Raw genomic sequence first — 21,511 nt, 5'->3', positions numbered from 1 at the left:
TAGACCCCCATGCACAGATACCATAATTAAGATAGGGGTAGATTAGTGCATAATATAGTGAGAGGAGAGCAGAGTTAGGAACATAATATCTGATTTTATCTGATATTATGATCACATATATATACTTTTAAAGTTATGATTAGAGTTTGCTTCCACAACCTGTTCCTTTAGGTCATCCATTTTCCCACTACTCTTCAACCACTTGGGGTGGACGGTAGAGCAACGGTCCCGCTTCGTGCAAGTCGGCGTTCAATCCCCGACCGTCCAAGTTGTTGGGTAGCCCAACCACTTAGACTGGACGGTAGAGCGACGGTTTTGTGTCATGCAGGTCGGTGTTCAATCCCCGACCGTCCAAGTGGTTGGGCACCATTCCTTCCCTCCCGTCCCTTCCCAAAACCTTATCCTGACCCCTTCCAGGTGCTATATAGTCGTAATGGCTTGGCGCTTCCTCCTAATTATTCCATTCCATTATCCCGTTCCATCCCAAATCCTTATCCCGATCCCTTCCAATTGCTGTATAGTCTTAATGGCTTGGAGCTTTCTCCTTATAGCTCCCTTCCAAACTTATTATGATTATCCACTACTCTTATTCTATATGAAAACTTTAATTTCGAAAACATAGAAAACATTTCTGTAATTCTTCTGAGTTCTAAGCTTCCACCCATGCCCTCTTGTTCTATTGGTATTCATTGTAAACATTTCACCTATTTCCACTCTGTAAATCCCCTTACGGATTTTATACATCTTTATCATGTCTCCTTGCTCACTCATCTTTTTTCTAGCATAGTCAAGTTCAGTTATTTCAGTCGCTCTTCACTTTCCATCACTCTCAATTCTGGGACAGTCAATTCGCAAACTTTTGAACTTATTCCAGTTTCCTTATGTGTTTCTTAAGGTGGGGGAGGCATATTCTGAAACTGTTCTCATGTAGGCATTCTAACTCACCCTAAATGCCTTCTTAGGCTTCTCAATGATGTTTTAACTTTTGCTAGCAAAGAGTACGTTACAGACATTATCTCATTTATGTGTATCTCTGGAGTTAGAGTTCATATTACGTGCACTCCGAGGTCTCTTTCTTGAGTCGTCACAGGTAGGTAGAGTCCCTTCATTTTGCACTGTTATGAACCGCCATGTAGCCTCATGATGTAGCGCCGCCCTCACTGTGAGAGTTATTCCCCACTCAACCATATAGAGAATTCAGAAGAATTATTTAATGCAAGCAATTGTTAGCAGATATAACTGGGGAGAAGATAAGTCGCGGGTGAGCATCTTTAAGGAAACAAGGAAAAGGAAGGAATATTTAAGGAAAATACAAAACATGACCTTGAGAAGAAGTATAGGTTAGGAATCGTCTCCAAAGAATTCTCAAAGAATTACTCATCATTGCTATCTAAAATAATTAGGAGAGCCTAAATACTACGAAGATAAATTTACCCACACAAAGGGCAATATTAAGAAAACATGGAGCACAATTTCTCAAATATTGGGATCAAAGAAGATTTTAAATGACAAACCAATACTCCTGTCCAATAACGATGGTCTGCTTACAGCTTCTGACACTGCTCTTGAGTTCAACAGGTTCTTCTCTTCCATTGGGTCATCCCTTGCAAATGATATTCCATCTTCCAGTACTAATATTCAGGACTATCTTACAGGTAACTATCCACAGTCTCTGTACCTAATGCCTACTAATTCCACTGATGTTACTGACATAATCCTTTCCCTTAAAACCAAGTCTAGTGCCCTTGAGGAGATACCAACTCTTATTTACAAAAAAGCCTCCAGATTTTTAGCTCCTGCCATTGCATTGCTCTTCAACAAGTCACTTGAACTCCAAACCTTTCCAGATATTCTAAAAAAAAAAAAAGCGAGAGTAACCCCTGTCCACAAATGTGGTGATAGATACTAGGAATGTTGTAACATCCATTATAAACAACATTATTAATGCAAAGAGCAAAAGTTTCAGTCTCTCATTTGTATGGATACCATCTCACATAGGCGTTGTTCAGCATGATGACACAAAAATGGCAGCTAAATCTGCTTGTGATAAGCCTGAAATTGAGTTGGATATGGGCATTCCGATTTCTGCTGTAAAAACCGCAATATTTCAGGATATAAGGAAGGACAGAAGAGCAGTTACTGACACACAAAGACCAGAAAGCACGAGTATAAAGAGCTATGACATGTTTAGAATCGAGAATTATATGTACGGGCAGCATGACATATCCACTAGACAGTGTGACATTGTAATTGCCAGAATCAGGCTGGGATATCGATATCTATATATGGCAGGTGGCTGAAGATAATGACTCTCCAGTGGTGAACATTCCAATTATAAACTATGTGAACAAGAGAAAGGACATACTCTCCAACACTATATCTGTGACTGCCCTGTTATAAGTGACTTCAGACCAAATGGTATGAGGTACTTTGAGCTCTGTAATTACTTCATACACTCAGGAATCTTGGAAAATATTCTTGTGCTGTACCCAGATTTTGCTGGTGGAGGCTGGTAGATCAGCCGTGCATCTCATGTTCTCTCCTCATTTTTTGAGGAGAGAGTTTATTTGTTTTTGTGTTGAGGCTGGTATTTTCTCCCCTGATTCCATGTATGACTAACCGTCCTGTGAGATGGGAATATTAGATTAACTTATAGCTAGTTTTTGATCTACACTGTGTAATCTTTCATATAGAATAAGGTAGCAGCACATTGCTGTGTATACCTAAGTTTGTTAATAATAATAAAAAAATCCTGACAAAATTTATTATAATCATTAGCCCCCGTGCGCAAGGCTGCGCACGTGAACCTCGACCACGAACGCAGGTGGGTCATATGATCAGATATTTTGTCCGAACGCTTTGATGTTCATTTTATTTTAATATTTAAATAATTGTTTGCAAAATTTGTTACATTTTTATCAAAAATGTACTATTTATCAAAAACAAAAGTTAATTCCTTTAAATTAATATGATCACTAAAACAGTTTTACCATCGGGGCATAATTTGAGAGGGAACTTAAGTTACTTGAATACAATCGAACACTTCCAACATTCGGCGATGTAAACAATATGGCAGCCGCTACCAGTGGTGAGATTGAAGTCCTCATGTAAAGTCATGTAAATATTACTTATTTATGGTGGTCTTTCAAAAGAGTTTAATGATTTGAAGTTCCATAAAGCCACCCAAATATTTGTTAAAATATCTGGAAATTATGAGCAATATATTGATAACCAAACGCGACTAAATTGTGACTAAAATCATTGATTGGTGGCCTGTTTGCATTGGAGAAAGATTTTTCTGTTAAAGGTTGCAGTGTTGAGCCGTTTATAGCATAGCGTGTTACGAGTGATGTGTTACTCTCGTGCAGTGTCGAAGTTTAATGTGTAGTATTTTGAATCATGAGTCAGATGTGTGCCATAGACCACATGTGCACGTCTTGAAGAGGTGGTTATATCCCAAAACTTGCTAAACGCTTACAACAGTATTCGGAGATTTTTTCATAATATTGAAGTCTCGTCCAATTTAACTTGGGTATAGTGGATTTATTGGATACAGGTCTATGGGCTACTGCACTATTAATATTCCTATGATGGTTAAGTGCACTTTCATACTTTGACAGTAAGCATTCTGATGATGCTAAAATGCCACCTACATCTCAAAATTCCCGAAAATTAAATATTACAACAAAAAATTCAAGTACGGGAGCCGGTCGGCCGAGTGGACAGCACGCTGGACTTGTGATCCTGTGGTCCTGGGTTCGATCCCAGGCGCCGGCGAGAAACATTGGGTAGAGTTTCTTTCACCCAATGTCCCTGTTACCTAGCAGTAAAATAGGTACCTGGGTGTTAGTCAGCTGTCACGAGCTGCTTCCTGGGGGTGGAGGCCTGGTCGAGGACCGGGCCGCGGGGACACTAAAAAAAGCCCCGAAATCATCTCAAGATAGATGGGCATAGCTTATCAGAGAACCATCAATAGATCACCTCAGCCATCTACTTACCACTCAAAAGAATAATTATTTATTTATTTATATACAAGAAGGTACATTGGGTTAACAGAGAACATAGAAATTAACTTGAATTTACATTCTTGTAAAGCCACTAGCACGCATAGCGTTTTGGGCAAGTCCTTAAACTAACATAATTTTTAGATAATTTAACAGTAAAATTGACAAAAAAAAATATTTACAGGTACTGTACTTTACAACTTTACTTTACAGGTACAACTAATTGTAAGTAGAATAATTACAGTAATAGACAAAAAATGTTTGCAGGTTGATTGCAAGAAATTTTGATGCAAAAAGCAGATCAGAATAATACACAGTAATAACAAGACACAATAATGAAACAAGAATTACTAGGTACATTAGGATAACATTTCAGGGTTATACATTAGTTCACTGAAGCTGGAAAGCTGGACTTTCGGGATTCGCTTTCCACTTGGGATTCGCTCTCTGTTTGGGGACTTCGTTGCTTCACGTTATCTTCACCCTTACGTCGGAGGTCTTGGGCTGTCTGTCTTGCCCCAGGTAGGGAAGTGTTATTGGCTGGGGGTGCGCACTGTTGCCTGCAGTCTGCTTATACTGTACCTATGCGATAGCCGACATTTCTCTCCAACTCCCAGTTTGCTTGGGGTATTGTTTCAGGGCTTGTCACTTGTTCTTGAAGGCTGTTTGCCCTATTTCACAGAGGTCTGGTTAGCAGCTTATTAGGCCATTCTAGGTTTGGCTCTCCTCCTCCGTCACCCTGAGGTTTCATCACTGCTATTGGTGGATGGTTTGCCAGCTTCCAAGCAAGGGGTCTACCAGCTTAGTGGGCCACAGTGCCTTGGCTTCCCATAGGGTTAACATACCCTTAGGGCCCTAGAAAACCCTCGTGGGCTCAGTAACATGGATCCATCCAAGTCCACTCTCGCCTTGTGCGAAGTTGCCGTTATTTGTCGCCCTTGCCTTGGGGAGATGATCACTTCTGCCTCTGCCATGCTGCCTGTTGGGTTGGTGACACCTACAACTCTGAGTCTTGCTGGAAGTGATCCCCTCTTGTGCTTCCGTTCACTATTCCTCGTCTGCGGATGAGAAGTTTCAAGCAGCAGTGGCGTTGCAAGCTATCCTTTCTTTCTTACAATGCACCTGGCTGCTTGCCTGGTTGGAGGGCCAGATGCCGCTCCATTTGGATTTTAGAGCCTAGGATTTGGGGGAGTTGGTCGCTTCGACTCTGGTTCTTTCCGCACCCCCGCTTCATTCATAGGTGGGCGTGTTCGCCCTGCTTCTTCCCTCCCTGCTTCCGGCTCCAAACTGTCTGAGGGTTTTGGAGTTGGGGAGTGATTTCGATTGGGTTGAAGCTCGGGTGGCTTTGAGAGCTGCCTCTTCCATTTCAGGTGCAGAGGTGGTTGAGCTCGTTCTTCCCGCTGTTCATCCCAGCCACCTTCCTTCTCGGAAGCCTTTCCCTTGGACTCTGCCTTTTCTTCAGAAATAGTGGGGATTGAAGAGGGGCTCTGCCCCGGGGACTGTGTCAGGGGTTTCCATGGTTAAGGGGGGGTACCCGCTGAGAGTGCTTAGACTCCTTTTGCCCCTACTTGGGGCCCTTGTGCCCTTTGGGCAGGGGTTGTTGCTGCAGGGAAGCGGGTTTTTTGTTCCCCTCTTTCCCTTCTGCTTTGGTTTTACCATATTTGCTGGGGTAATTCTGCACCCTCGGGTCAGATACATCCATCTTTTGCTTGGATGTTTTTGTTTTGGCAGCTATTTTGATCTACTGTGTGTGTTGTGGCGACTGATCGCCAGGGCGGTGCTACTAGTCTTCCGGCATCTCCCCAGCTTTGTTTGTTGTTACCCATGTTTGGCTATGGCAGCTAGGCATTTGCCCCCTTTTTATGGCGTTTCTTCCTTTGTTCATGCTCTCTTGTTCTTACTGATGACACAGTCATTCACTTTTGTGAATGACATACATAATTTACACAGCCCGTCCTCCAAAAATGGGGAAGTAAATGTAACGACACAAATAAGTGCAATTATGTACTATTCGTAGCAGTCAGGAATTGTACAGTATTTATTTTCACTGAGTATTAAATCGTACTGTCAAATAATTGTGAATATTTGAGTTTACCTGAAAAGCTGAATAGAAAACCACGACCTCACCTAACCGTCTTAGTGTTTGAAGATAAGCATTTTATTGCTTCTTAATTACAATTAGTACTTAACCTATAGCTATATTGATATTACAGTTTTATAAAACTAATATAACAAAACTAAAATATATCAATAAATTGTAAAGTAACTTTGGATATTTTCAAATTTTGTATAAAATCTCTATTGTTTAATAAAACTGAAAGAAATTCCTTGTGTATAGTAAAAAAACTTGTGTATAGTAAATTGAACTTGAAAACTTCATTTTAAAATTGAGTGTCTTATTCAATTCGTCTTCATCGAAGGTCATCAATTTGTCAGTGGAACTTCAAATAACGAATTTAATCTGTTCTGGCACCGTGCTCGTCATGTGAAACAGACATCATACAAAACAAATTTCCCCATTGACAATAATGGAAATCAAATAAATCCATTCTACCACCAAAAAACATAAACATGATATTCAATGTTTTAAATAATGGAGTAGCCTACCTTACATACACTGAACAAACCTTTATGACATTTTTCTTTCTTCAAATTTGTTCAATATTTTTTTTCATTTGTTTTATAGCAAAAGGTTCGTTTGGTGTTCAGCAGGTAGGCTGCTCCATGTTTCTTAAATAAAAAACAAAAAAATAAAAAAAATTGAAACAATTTGAAAAACGGACAAATGCCATAAAGGTTCGTTCAGTGTTTGTCGGGTAGGCTGCTCCATTTTGACAATCTTTGTTTCATATGCATTCCATTTGTTTAGTATTTTTCATTTATGTCTCAATAATGGAGCAGCCTACCCGACAGACACTGAACGAACCTTTATGGCATTTGTCCGTTTTTCAAATTGTTTCAACTTATTTTTATTTTCCGTTTTTTTTTATTTAAGAAATATGGAGCAGCCTACCTGCTGAACACCGAATAAACCTTTTTAACATTTGTTGTTTTTCAAAACATTTCATTTCTTTTTTCTACAAAACAGTCGATGCTTTGCAACATCACAGCAGTCACCCCTTAATATCCCAGTATCATTAGCATCTTTAAACAAAAAAATTATTTGCATCGTTGGAGGCGTCCGAGAATGTGCGAGAAGCAGCGCGATTCCACCATGTGTTGTTATCATTATTCAAACGGGCGCTCGCAATATGAGACGAATTGTCGGCAATCTGGGCGCTCGTTACCCAAAATGCTCGCCAATTGAGGCGATCGTCACTCGAGGTTCTACTGTATTTGTTTATGCTACAGAAGATCAAATTTATTGAAATGTTCAGCACTTTCTGGTCAAGATTAAGTGCAATAGCTACTTTGTCTTTGTGCTAGTATTGCAAATTGAAATAAGTCAGTGTGAGAAGGTGAAAAATTGCAAAATAATGCCTAGAAATTACATTACTGATGTTTACACTTGCCCCATTTATAACTAACCCCATCCAGGTACAATCCAGGTATGTGGCCACTACCCTGACCAGGCCTCCTAAGTAGAAATGATTGAAGTAGTAATTACCGGTATTTTCTCAGAAGCAAGAGACTTTTCTCATAAGTGGTTTGAAGAATTTATGATTTTAAAACTTCTTTGTTAGGTTTGTAATCTTTTCAAATTCTGTCAAATTTATGATATCTCTCATTCACTCTTAGATGTTAGTTTTCAGTTTTGATACCAGTAAGATAGCCAATGTTTAATTAAACATTCTCTCATGTATTAATATCTTTCCTCAGGTACTGGGACCAGGCCTGTACAGCGAATTCAAGATGGGGTTTTACGTAGGTCTTGTGTGAGATTGCATACGGTATTTTATAAGCCGAGATAACAAAAAAATGGGATTCTTAACATAATTAGCACTGGTTGCCTTTTGTACTATATGTACTAGACCTATGAGGCAATCTAATTTTAAATCTAAATAGATTTTCAATTTTTGTCCATTGCACTTGACATATTTAATATTGCAAATACAGTATACCTGTTGTTCACATCATATGCTGTATGCTAACTTTCTGGGAGAGATTCCTTGATGACTCCCTGGAGCTAGCAACCAAGATAGCTCTACACAGCAACCAAGATAGCTCTACACATATCATGTCCCACCAGGCCTTTGCAGACCAGAAACAGAATCTGGTCAACTTTATAGATACACAGGAATTCTGGGAATACTAGATCAACCCAGGCCAAGAGAAAATACCACCAGAATGGTAGGGTACTCCAAAACACACATTCAAGGAAAATGTTAGCAACCCTGTTAAACGACCACAGTAATTAGCTCATTACCACCCACTAGCTACACCTCCCCACCACTTCCCCTTCACAAAATGAGGGAAGGGGATGTTCCATCAGTACTGGATCTAATATTCACCAGGAAAGAAGACGAGATCTTTGACATCCTGTACCTTCCTCCCTTGGGAAAGGGTGATCATGTCCTGTTGAACATTAAATAAGCTTTGAGATATAATCTAGAAGAAAATGGGGACATTGAAACAGTTGTTAAACTCAATTTCAAGAGAGGATACTGTGGGGAACTTATTACAAATTTTAATGAGTGTAACTGGACAGACGTGTTGCTAGGCAAGGAAGTAAATGAGATGCATGCCAAATTCTGCGAAATATATGATGAAGGCACACAAACGAACATACCAAAACAGAAATGCAGGACCAGAAAACAGGATTAGTTCAACAGACATTGTGAGAGGGCCAGAGACCAAAAGACTCAAATATGGAATCAATAAAGGAGGGGCCAAACCCCACAAACATTCCAGCAATGTTTGTGAGAAACAACTACACAGCAATGAAGAGAGAGACAAAAAGACATTTTGAAAAAGGGATAGCGGACAAATGTAAAACAGAACCAGACCCATTCTATAAATTCATAACAAATTGCAGGTAAAGGATAATATTCAGAGGTTGTAAATGGGAAACAGATTCACTGAAAATGAAATGTGTGAAACATTAAACAAAAAGTTCTAAAGTGTATTTGTACAAAATGAAATCTTCAGGGAACCCAGACACAATAAGAATTCCAGAGAACAACATAGAGCACATAGAGGTGACTAGACACAGTGGCATAAATACTCATGGAGCTAAGAAAGAAAAAAGCAGTTGGCCCAGATGGCTATGGGTTCTGAGAGAATGTGCACCCGAACTCAGCATTCTACTTCAACTGATTTTGCAGGCATCCCTGTGTACAGGAGTCGTAGCAGATGTGTGGAAAAAGGCTAACATAGTTCCAATCTACAAAAGTGGAGGCAGGGAAGACCCCGTCAATTATAGACCTGTATCGTTGAAAAGTGTAATTGTCAAAATACTGTATTGGGAAAAATAATTAAAACCAAATGGGTAGAACACCTGGAGACAAATGATATAATATCAGACCGTCAGTATGGTTTTTCGATCTGGAAGATCCTGTGTAATGAATTTACTCAGTTTCTATGATCTAGCGACAGAGATTTTACTGGAAAGAGATGGTTGGGTTGACTGCATCTATCTGGACCTAAAAAAAAGGCTTTTGACAGAGTTCCACATAAGAGGTTATTCTGGAAACTGGAACACATTGGAGACGTGACAAGTAAGCTTCTAACATGGATGAAAAATTTTCTGACTGATAGAAAAATGAGGGCAGTAATAAGAGGAAGTGTATTGGACTGGTAGTCACAAGTGGAGTACTACAGGGTTCAGTTCTTGCTTCGGTAATGTTCATTGTCTACATAAACGGTCTACCAGATGAAATACAAAATGATATGAACATGTTTGCTGATGATGATAAGATAATAGGGAAGATAAGTAACTTACACGATTGTCATGCCCTTCAAGAAAACTTGGACAGAATAAGTATATGGAGCACCACTTGGCAAATGAAATTTAATGTAAATAAATGCTATGTTATGGACTGTGGAGTAGGAGAGCATAGACCCCAAACATCCTATAAATTATATGAGAAATCTTTAAAGAATTCTGATAAAAAAAAAAGAGCTCTAGGGGTGGTTCTAGATAGAAAACTATCACCTGAGGAGATAGACAGGAGGTCATCACATTAACACTTTCGCGCACCCCGCGCGCCACCCCTCGACAGGGCGATATGGGCCCCAGCGTGTCATGGAAGCGCGCGTCAATTCCGAAAAGTGTATACTCTCTTCAACTTTGTCACCTCAATTTTCGTTCTACGAGATTAAATTTGGTATCATTGTGTTCGCAATAAAATTCTCTACAGCACTAAATGCATATAAACTCCAAAAGCCCGGCTAATTACCCGCAGCAAGCAGAGAAAGTGCGAACGAGTTACCCGGGAGCGCGCAAACACGATAAAATGTTTTCACTATTTTCACTCTGGTCACCTCAATTTTCGTCCTAGGTCTTTCATTTTGGTCTCAATGGGTTCGTAATAGAATTCTCTAGAGGAATATTAACATATAAAATAAAAAACCTGGTCACGCTCCAACCGCCGACGAGTTGAAGACGGGCCACGCGTTAGCCGTGAGTGAGCGCTCAGACGCCTTCCAGCTACACTCCCAATTCCCGCCCACATATGTTTAGTATTATTTCCTGGTGGTAATCTCAATTTTCGTGTTACAGCGCTCATTTAGGTATGAAAATGTTCCTAATAGAATTCTTCAGATGGATATGTGCATATAAGGGCCAATTGAAGAACAACATTGCCTGTACAATACGGGAAAGTATGAACAAAAAAAAATAAATAAATAAATAATAAAAAAATTTGCACTTACCACCTCAGTGTTGTGTGTTGAACATGACATGGGTTGAACATTTGTTTTATCCACTCCACCTGCTCCTGGAAAACGTTTCCTGCAGGGTCAACCCATGTTTTGTATAGGTGGAGTGAATGGTGGGCAAGCATTACTGCTTATCGGCCCAGAATTTTCTCTTTCGATGGTATTTGCTGTAGCATGGTGCAGGACACAATGCCACATCACACGTCTTGCACTTATAGTGTGTGTCCTTCCTTTTACCCGACAATTTGCACACACGACACCTCAGACGTTTCTGTATCTTTACTTGGGTATGGGACAAGTTTCTTTTGAGGCGGTCTGGATTATCCACAATACGGGGTCTTGTTGCAGCAGAAGCACCACTAGTGATAATCACAGCCTCGTCTCCTGACTCAGATGATGAAGGTAAGTCTGCAGGTACAGGTGAAGTGAATAGTGGGCGCCTCACACCTGAAGGTCCTGCTGTTGGAGGTCTGGGTGTTGATGGTCCTGGTGTTGCAACATTGGGTCCAGTGGCATTGACATCAGCAGCATGTGGGATGTCATCATCTTCCTCAGGCCAGTTACTAGACTTATAGAACAATAGTGCAGCGATGACTTGTTCATGGAAATGGAGTAATGTCAGTTTCTTTCTATCTGTTGTGTAGTAGTTGTACATCACAAAAGCATTGTAGATAGCCATTTGCACAAAATAAAAGGTCATTTTCTTCGTCCATTTGTGTGTTTTCCTTGTGAAGTGATAATATTTGATCATTTGGTCAAAGTGATCAACACCTTTCATGTTTGTATTGTAGTCACAGATTGCATTCGGCTTGTTGACAGTTACCTGCTGCACTGAGGTTGTTTCATCACGATTCCGTACTCGTTTTCTGCGTTGAACCTGTTGTGTTTCTGCATTGTGGCAATTTGTTATGAGTGAAACAATTCGTTTATCTTTCCACAAAATTATGAAAGTATTGTCTTTGCGTTTGAATAAAGTTTTATCTATTGGCACTTTACCCTTTGCTTGCATCTGAAGGGATTTAGGTGCACCACGCTGCAGTCTGAGGGTACCACAGGTGTATACCCCTACTTGAAGTAGTGCCTCACTCAATCTGACCGAATTGTAATAGTTGTCCATATATAAATGGTAACCTTTATCCTTCAGTGGTTCAATCAAGGCCATAACTGTGTCAATCGTCTTTTTCCCAACTCCTGAATAGATTTCAAAATCATAAATGTAGCCACTGGTGGCTTCAGCTAGCATGTAGAGCTTTATTCCGTATTTATCTGGTTTATTGGGATTATAGGTCTTGAAAGATAGACGGCCACGCCATGGCATTGTCCCTTCATCCAAACTCAAATTTTTATTGGGAATGTATATTCTCTTGAATCTATTCAGGAGATATTGCATGAGTGAGCAAACTTTGATAAGTTTGTCAACTCCTTGGCCTGGTGGTATGGACTTATTGTTATAAACATGGAAATATTTAGCAATCATTTCAAATCGCTTACCTGTCATGAAGGTGTTGAAACAAGGTATGTGCCAGAATCTGCCTGTTTGCCAATACATTCTAAGTCTTGGCAACGGGCAAATACCCATCAAGATCGTCAGTCCCATATATCTAGCAATTTCCTTCACTGTCACTGGTTGCCATCTATGCTTTGTACTTTGCCCAGTACCTGCCTTATTTTGGGAAGCATATAAATTTGTTTCATAGGCAATATATTTCAGTAATTTTTGTGTCAGAAAGAGTTGAATGAATCCAAGAACAGTGGTAGGTACAGGAACAGTCAAGCCTGGTGTACCTGTAAAATTGTCCACAAAGGGTGCAGTATTGTCACTACACCATCCATCATCAGAATCTGTTGGTGCTGGGGTACGTGTGGTACGTGTGGTATGTCTGGCTCTAGCACGAGCTCCAGTACCACGCCGTGCATGAGTGGCAATCTCGACCTCAGACTCCTCACTGTCCTCACTTTCATCACTTTCAAAATCCTCATCGGCCGTCTCTGTTTCTAAATGTTCACTACTTGCATCAGTATCAATACCAACATCAGTTTCATCACTAGATGACCCAGACAAATCGTCAAATACAACCTGAAACTTTGAGGGAGTTAGTCTCACATGCTTGTACTTCTCCTGTACACTACTCAGCTTCTGCTTTTCACGCCTTTCTTTTGCAATTTTCTTCCTGGAAGGGCCTTGTTCATGATCACTATCCATCGTGGAGTAAGCGTAGATAGTTTCTGAAGCCGCAGTAAGAAATATAGCCACGGAAAATAGCCGAAATGTTCACACGTTTGAGAAGCGAGGGGAGGCGATACCGGTCACAACAGTGGAGCGAAAACAATGGGCCGACGGCGTGTGCCGCGCCGCCTGAGGGCTACTAGGCGCAACAAAGAAAATGGGAAGACATCGGCGCGCATTTTAAAACCAGTCCCCAAAAAATCGGATAAAAACCTGATTTTTGGCGAATTTTTAAAGTGGATGACGCAATGCTGCGTCATCCCCGGCATTACCGCCAGTAAACGGATGACGCAATGCTGCGTCATCCCCGAGCGAAAGTGTTAAGAACGTTGTGTGAGGAGCCCATGCTACACTTTCCAACTTCAGAATTGCTTTTAAATACATGGTGATGAAATACTAAAGAAATTGTTCAAGACTTTTGTTAGACCAAAGCTGGAATATGCAGTGGTTGTATGGTACCCATATCTAAAGAAGTACATCAACAAACTGGAAAAGGTGCAAAGACATGCCACTAAGTGGCTCCCAGGACTGAAGGACAAGAGCTATGAGAGAGGTTAGAGGCATTCAATATGCCAAAACTAGAAGATAGATGAAAAAGAGGCGATCTGATCAAAACGTACAAAATAGTAACGGGAATTGATAAAATTGATAGTGAAGATTTCCCGAGACCTGGAATTTCATGAACAAGAGGTCATAGATTTAAACTAAACAAAGATGCCGAAGAAATATAAGAAAATTTACATTCACAAACAGAGTGGTAGACAGTTTGAACAAGTTAGGTGAGAAGGTGGTAGCGGCCAAAACAGTCACTAATTTCAAAGCATTATATGACAGAGTGCTGGGAAGATGGGACACCACGAGCGTAGCTCTCATCCTGTAATTACACTTAGGTAATTATACTTAGGGCATTACAGATGGCAGCCATGGCAGTCTGAGATGCAGCCAGTGACACCAATTAGTCATGCACATGGTGATGTCCCTACAACAGTACATTGTGCTCCCACTTAACCCTCCTCGTCCTGGACTCAATTAACTCTTAGCTATCCTTTTGAACTCGATCCTTCAGGGGCCTGTGTTTGTGCATGTTCCAATTGTTTGGTGTTACTTCACAAATCTCTTTTTCTTGGCCTTGCTTTTTGTGTGGATCTTGAGGTGACTGTTCATCTTGGCTGCACATGGCTAGGTTCCTTTCATAGTTGTTTTCTGGCATTGCCCTTGCCTGGTCAAGGTTACTTCCATGGGGGTTTAGCTGTTAATTTTTTAGGCTGTCTCCACTTTAGAAGTCTTCCCACTAGTAGCGTTTGAATTTTTGCTTCTCAGTAAGGAGGTTGGGTGAACAAGTGACTCATCCATTTGTTTGCCTTTGCCTTGTTGAGGGAGTTCTATTGCCTTTTCTTGAGACTGAAGTATCATTTAAAGCCAGAAGTAGTTTGTTTGGTTTTGCTGACTTTTTAGGTGCCTTCCTCAGTGGTGGCATAAATGTCTAATTTAATAGACATTTGTGTGTTTCATTGTGTTCTTTGCTGTCTTCTTTTATGTGCTAGCCATATGCTGTATTGTGCCTACTAATTTTTGTTAAACTACCATTCAAGCTGTCTTGCAATCAATCTGAGCTACCTATGTGCTTTAATATACCTACAAATTTCTCTCATCTTTTATTTTTTTCTTGCTATGTTACTTAACATTTTTATAAATTTTGCTAGTATTTACCTACTTAAAATTTTCTTAGATTAAGGACCTGCCCGAAACGCTGAGCGTACTAGTGGCTTTACAAGAATGTAATTACTATGCTATGTATCCTCACAGTCCCAGTGTACCTTCTTGTATATGAATGAATGAATGAATGGAGTGAATGAATGCGACATTTCCCTGCTACTCTATGAGGGGACAGGTTCTGACTCTTGGTCCCAGTAGGCCATAGAAATCTGTGATTGATAGGACCTAGTAGTAGTAGGTCCCATCAGTCACAATTTCTGATAGTGGCACACTGTCAGCGGTTGGTTGATACCTGGTTGATGGGGTTCTGGGAGTTCTTCTACTCCCCAAGCCCGGCCCGAGGCCAGGCTTGACTTGTGAGAGTTTGGTCCACCAGGCTGTTGCTTGGAGCGGCCCGCAGGCCCACATACCCACCACAGCCCGGTAATAGCTAATAGCTTCAGGGAAACCACTGGGGCTTACCCAGAAAGTGCCATTTCATTACATTTAATGTTGGATTTTTTTCTTTTGGGTGGGGTCATTCGACTCTTTTTTTTTTTTCATGATGAAACCTGTATTGAATATAATGAAATGCCTCTTTCTGGTGAGTCCAAGGTCTCTTGGACCCCTCCCTTTGCTTCAGGAGCTTCAGTTCACTTTGGTTCCATTCAAGACTGGTGGAGGTTGACCTCCTGAGCCACCAGCTCTTAGTGTGGCCATCTGGTGATTGAGAGGTGAAACTACCTAACTTGATGTTTTTAGTTTGCCAGGCTGTTGTCTGTTTTGTATTGCTCTACCTTTCTGGTGGCTTTTCCTCAGGATGATCTAGCATCCCTGCTCCATTGCGACTTTGTAAGGGAACTAGGTTTTGGCCTCTGGTCTCTGATAAGCTTATAAATGACTCCCAAGGGTCTGGTGCAGTTTGATAGGTGTGGAGCTATCCAGAGCAGCTAGCAACAGGGAACACCTTTGATCCAGTCAGAAAAGAGTCATTTCATTACATTCAACACTGGGTTTTTCATGTTTATTACATTTATTTATTGTATAACATTTTAATATATTATGCCCTCTTTTTCTTTGTAGACTTTTCCATCCTTTCTGGTTGAGTGGACAACCATAGCTTCCTCATAGTTCAGGAATGGTGTATAGATTTCTTAAATATATTTTACATTAGCTTTAAACTAAAATGAAATAAATTTGCTCTGAAGCAAAGTAATCTCTGCTGAATTTAATCTTGAATTTTCAGATGTGAACGAGGTTTTTTCAAGACTTTTTGATCATCGGCCATTTTTGAGAGGAGAAATTGAGTTTTTTAAGAAGGAATTTGAGGTGAGATTGCTCAAATTATTTTATATCAGTTTTCATCCTTATTAAGAGTGGCTGGTACCTACAGTGTCATCTCCTGATGTGGCTCATAATTTGTATACAATAATAATAATGTCATAATAAAAAAGAAACTGTATCAAGATTTTTTGGTAGCACATAAATCAAATATGATGATGCATCATTACCCATTGACTTTATTGGCTGGCATTGACTATATGCTTGATAATGGTGTACATAAAGCTGCACCTTTCATGTACATCATCATCAAGTACAGTATACTGTACAGTCAATGCCAGCCAATGAAGTCAAACCAACTCATTTGTTTTGGGGAGTATTTTAACACTTTGCCTGACCGGGCGTGCAAGCCCCAGCTCACCCCAAGGTTGGCCGGGTGTTTCCAGGGAGCACGCACCTGCAGTAAAATATGTATACTCTTTCAGTTTTCTCACCTCAATTTTTGTGCTACGTTATTCATTCTGGTATCAAATTGTTGGCGATAGAATTCTCTAAAGGAATATATGCATATACGGTAAAAAAAACCAGTGTGCCACGTACAGCAAACCCAAAAATTGGCTGAGCGTTACCCGTGAGCGCGCACCCGCACTAAAATATGTATACTCTTTTCAGTTGTCTCACCTCAATTTTCGTGCTACGTTATTGTAACAAATTGTTCACAATAGAATGCTCTAAAGGGATATATGCATATAAGGTCAAATTGCCAAATGCGCCACCCACAGTGGTATGCTTGAAATTCCGAGCTGCGACGGGTTCAGAGACTACATAACAGAAACTATGAGTATGGGTGGACCTAAGATAATAGTGGCAGTCATTTACAACCCTCCACTAAATGACAGACAGAAGACCCAGACAGGAGTGCGACAGAAACAACATGGCAACCAATAATATAATAGAGAGAGCAGCTTCAGTGGCTTGCAGGAATAGATCCAGACTCTTAATTATGGGCGACTTCAACCGTGGAAAGATAGATTGGGAGAATGGGGACACACATGGAGGTAAAGATACATGGAGAGCTAAACTCTTGGAAGTGACAACAAGGAATTTTCTGAGCCAACATGTCAAGGGACCCACAAGAATGAGAGGGAATGACAAACCAGCTAAACTCGACCTGATATTTACCTTGAATGAGTCAGAAAAAAGGGAAGTCAAATTTGAAGCCCCCATAGGATTGAGTGACCACAGTGTATTGACATTTGAGAATCTGGTACAGGTAGGGATAGCCTATCCAAGGATGGGATAGGAAGGAGGCAGACTTAATTACCGAAGAGGAAAATATGACGAGATGAGGAACTTCCTAATGGGAATACCATAGGAAACAGAACTCAGAGAAAAGACTGTACAGGATATGATGGATTATGTCACACAGAAGTGCCAGGAAGCTGCAGACAGGTTTATCCCAGCCCAAAACAATAAAAATGGAAAGCAACAGAAGAATCCATGGTTCAATCAGGAATGTACAGTAGTGAAGCAATTGAGTAAAAGAACATGGAGAATCTACAGGAGTAACAGAACACCAGAGAGTAGGGAGAGATACCAGAGGGCCAGAAATGAGTACGTCAGAGTGAGGAAAGAAGCAGACACACAGTATGAAAATGACATCGCAAGTAAAACCCAACCAAAAGCCACATCAGGAAGAAAACAGCAGTGAAGGAACAAGTGATGAAACTGAGAAAAGGGGAGAACAGATAAACAGAGAATGACAAAGTGTGTGAAGAACTCAACAAGAGATTCCAGAAAGTCTTCACAATAGAACAAGGAGTAGTCCCTGCACTAAATGAGAAGGCAAACCAAGCAACCTTGGAGGAATTTGACCTCACCAGTGATGAGGTCAAAAAGAATCTGTTGGAGCTGAATGTGGCAAAGGCTGTTGGGCCTGACAGACTCTCACCGTGGATCCTAAAAGAAGGTGCAGAGACGCGAAGTGTGCCACTCTCTATGGTGTATAACAGATCACTGGGAACAGGAGACCTACCGGAAAGCTGGAAGACAGCTAATGTAATCCCAATATACAAAAAGGGTGACAGGCAAGAGGCACTGAACTACAGGCCAATTTCCCTAACTTGTACACCATGCAAGATGATGGAGAAGATCGTGTGGAAAAGGCTCGTAGAGCATCTGGAGGAAAATAGCTTTGTAATACACCACCAGCATAGGTTCAGAGATGGTAAATCGTGTCTCACAGGTTTAATAGAATTCTATGACCAAGCAACACAAATTAGGCAAGAAAGAGATGGGTGGGCAGACTGCATTCTCTTGGACTGTCAGAAAGTCTTTGACACAGTACCTCACAAAAGGCTGTTACAAAAGTTGGAGCAACAAGCAGGAGTAAAATGTAAGGTGCTCTAGTGGATAAGGGAGCATCTAAGCAACAGGAAACAGCAAGTAACTGTGAGGGGGAAGACATCAGAGTGGCGAGATGTCACCAGCGGGGTTTCACAGGGCTCTGTACTTGAACCCATTCTGTTTCTAATATATGTAAACGACCTTCCAGAGGGTATAGACTCATTCCTCTCAATGTTTGCTGATGATGCAAAAATTCTGAGAATAATCAAGACAGATGAAGATAGACAGAGACTACAGGATAACCTAGACATACTGGTGGAATGGTCTAGAAAATGGCTTTTAAAGTTCAACTCGGGAAAGTGTAAAGTAACGAAATTAGGCAAAGGAAACAGTAGGCTGAAAATGTACCATCTGGGAGGTGATATCCTGTAAGTCAAATAGAGAGAAAGATCTGGGGGGTTGATATTATACTGAACCTGTCCCCAGAGGCCCACATCAAAAGGATATCATCAGCGGCATATGCTAGACTGGCCAACATATGAACTCTTTAGAAACTTATGTAAGGAATTGTTCAGGAACTTGTATACCACTTATGAAGTTAGAAGATTCAGAGGTATGCCCCCGGAATTGAGAGGTATGAGCTATGAGGAAAAGCTAAGGGAGCTGAACCTCACATCCCTGGAAAACAGAAAAGTAAGGGGAGACATGATAACCACCTACAAAATTCTCAGGGGAATTGACAGGGAGGACAAAGCAAACTCTTTAGCACGGGTGGAACACGAACAAGGGGACACAGGTGGCAACTTAGTACCCAGATGAGCCACAGAGACAGTAGAAAGAATTTTGTAAGTGTCAGAGTAGCTAACAAATGGAATGCATTAAGTAATGATGTGGTGGAGGCAGACTTCATACACAGTATCAAATCTAGATATGATGGAGCCCAGTAGGCTCAGGAATCTGTACACCAGTTAATTGACAGTTGAGAGGCAGGACCAAAGAGCCCCCGCAAGCCCCGCAAGCTCAACCCCCGCAAGCACAACTAGGCAAGTACAGTACACCCCAAGTTAGGCCGAGTTTTACCCATGAGCGCGCACCCACCACCCTCACTCAAATATTTGTACTCTTTCCAGTTTTCTCATCTCAATTTTCATGCTATGTCGTTCATTTTGTTATAAAAAAAATTGCAATTGAAGGGCGCGCGTTTTAAAACTAGTCCCATAATGATTGGAAAAGAAATAGATTTTTAACAAATATTTTATTTTGGGACTCAACATGCATCCCTGTTCAAGATCCGTAGATTTATTTAGAGACGCAATATGCATCCCCGCCCAGGCAAAGTGTTAAGCATGAAATAGAAAGATATAGATGTACCAATATACTGTGTGTAATTTCTTTTAATTGTATGTCTCTGACTGGTGTGCTCCTCAGTGTAGACCACCATAATAAATAACAAGGCTGAAAAGTTGTACAATATAGCTTATGATTCATATTAATATTGTGAGGATGTTAAATAAAAAAATCCTATTACATTGTTCCCAAAAATTAGGGTGCTTACTATGTGTAAGATTTTAAATTATTTATTTGTTTAAGTATATTGTAAGCAATTTGGTTGAAATTCATATTTTAAATGTTTATCTTCAATGGGCTATAAGGAGTCGACATTAGAAGCAGCACAGTCTTTCCATTTCTTACAAAGCACAGCTTTTGGAAGTGTGATGTGTGTATGTTATCCTTTGTTTAAATTAAGCAGCACCCATTGGGATTGTACTTGTACCTGGATGGTGTTCTGAGAGCTCTTCTCCCCAAGCCCGGCCCAGGGCCAGGCTTGACTTGTGAGAGCTTGGTCCAACAGGCTGTTGCTTGGAGTGGCCCGCAGGCCCACATATCCACCACAGCCCAGTTGGTCCGGCACTTCTTGAAGAAACCTATCTAGTTTTCTCTTGACGGTGTCCATGTTTGTTTTGTATCTAACATGTGCACAATCTTGAGTACAGATTTCTCTATGTACATACTTCTGATATTGAACACTGAGGTTCTGGGAGTTGTTCTACTCCCTAAGCCCGGCCCGGGGCCAGGCTTAACTTGTGAGAGCTTGGTCCAACAGGCTGATGCTTGGAGCGGCTCGCAGGTCCATATATTCACCACAGCCGGGTTGGTCCGGCTCATCTTGAAGAAAACTATTTAGTTTTCTCTTGACGGTGTCCTTGTTTGTTTTGTATCTAACTTGTGCACAGTCTTGAGTATAGAATTCTCTAGGTACAAACTTCTGATGTTGAACACTCAGTGTGGTCCATGGAATTGAGGTAGGGAATTAGGACATGCAACTTTGCACCTAGAAAGAAACAAGTCAAACTTTCCAAGATTTTAACATTACCTAAGGGAGTTCATCTAGTCCTGAATAACCTAGGTAGGTAGTTCAGATAAAGACGCAAGTCTACTCACACTTGCACTTACCAAAGTGTAATTATAGGATGAGAGCATATGGCATTTGATAGGTCATTGATTCATTTGAGAAAGAGGAATGAACCAAGTATGCTATCCTGTATTAATTGGAATTGTGGGAAAAGTAACATCATTCCCATGGACATACTGGTGCATAGCATTAAGGTAAAATTGGAATACAGTATTGAAGATACTGCTACTGACTATAGTGGTGCAATTGAAGTAGGCTATTATTGTTAACAGTATGAAAGGCCTTTGAAGGGCAACAGATCATCCCATTGAGTACTTATTTTTATCAAGAGCAGAGTGTATCTAGTTAAACATTTATTATAGAATTGTTAGTGGTTCTTTAGGGGTCTGAAGTCATATTAATAAGATCAAAGTCAGTCATGTTTAGCTTGGTAGTAGTAAAACTGTTTGTACATTAGTTTCTCAAATAATTTAGATATGGGAAGGTTTGATAGTGGTTTTTAATTATTAACATCAGTGTGATCTCTACTTTTATGGAAGTGGGGATTACTCTGGCTTTTCTAAGTATATCAGAGAAAGCTCAGCGTTCTAGAGATTTATTATAGAGTAATTCTATGACCAGTGCTAAAACACTTGAGGCTCTTTTACAAAATTAGCATTGGAAATTCAGAGTGGTTGTTTGCTTTAGTTTTAAGTGAACTGATGTTGTTCGTGATATCTTAAGAAC

The 21,511-nt window shown here is 40.6% G+C and overlaps 1 protein-coding gene across 3 annotated transcripts in view; it reads left to right on the top strand.

Moving 5' to 3' along the window:
* The first annotated feature begins 3,044 nt into the window (after positions 1 to 3,044).
* The window catches only part of Muted (biogenesis of lysosome-related organelles complex 1 subunit 5), a 35,112-nt gene continuing 16,645 nt past the window's right edge, over positions 3,045 to 21,511 (top strand). Inside the window, exons 1-3 of one of the 3 annotated variants that reach the window (XM_069307080.1) lie at positions 3,045 to 3,088; positions 7,824 to 7,868; positions 15,992 to 16,074. In XM_069307080.1, coding sequence (XP_069163181.1) covers positions 3,070 to 3,088; positions 7,824 to 7,868; positions 15,992 to 16,074 — 147 coding nt within the window. In that variant the 5' untranslated portion in view covers positions 3,045 to 3,069. Of the gene's footprint in view, positions 3,089 to 7,823; positions 7,873 to 15,991; positions 16,075 to 21,511 lie in introns of those variants that run through there. The other 2 variants (XM_069307081.1, XM_069307082.1) reach the window with 2 other exon arrangements.

This window comes from Procambarus clarkii, chromosome 59 (genome assembly GCF_040958095.1).
Source record: "Procambarus clarkii isolate CNS0578487 chromosome 59, FALCON_Pclarkii_2.0, whole genome shotgun sequence".
Lineage (NCBI taxonomy): Eukaryota > Metazoa > Arthropoda > Malacostraca > Decapoda > Cambaridae > Procambarus > Procambarus clarkii.
Note: the sequence above shows the minus strand (reverse complement) of the source record. Positions and strands in the feature narration are given on the sequence as shown.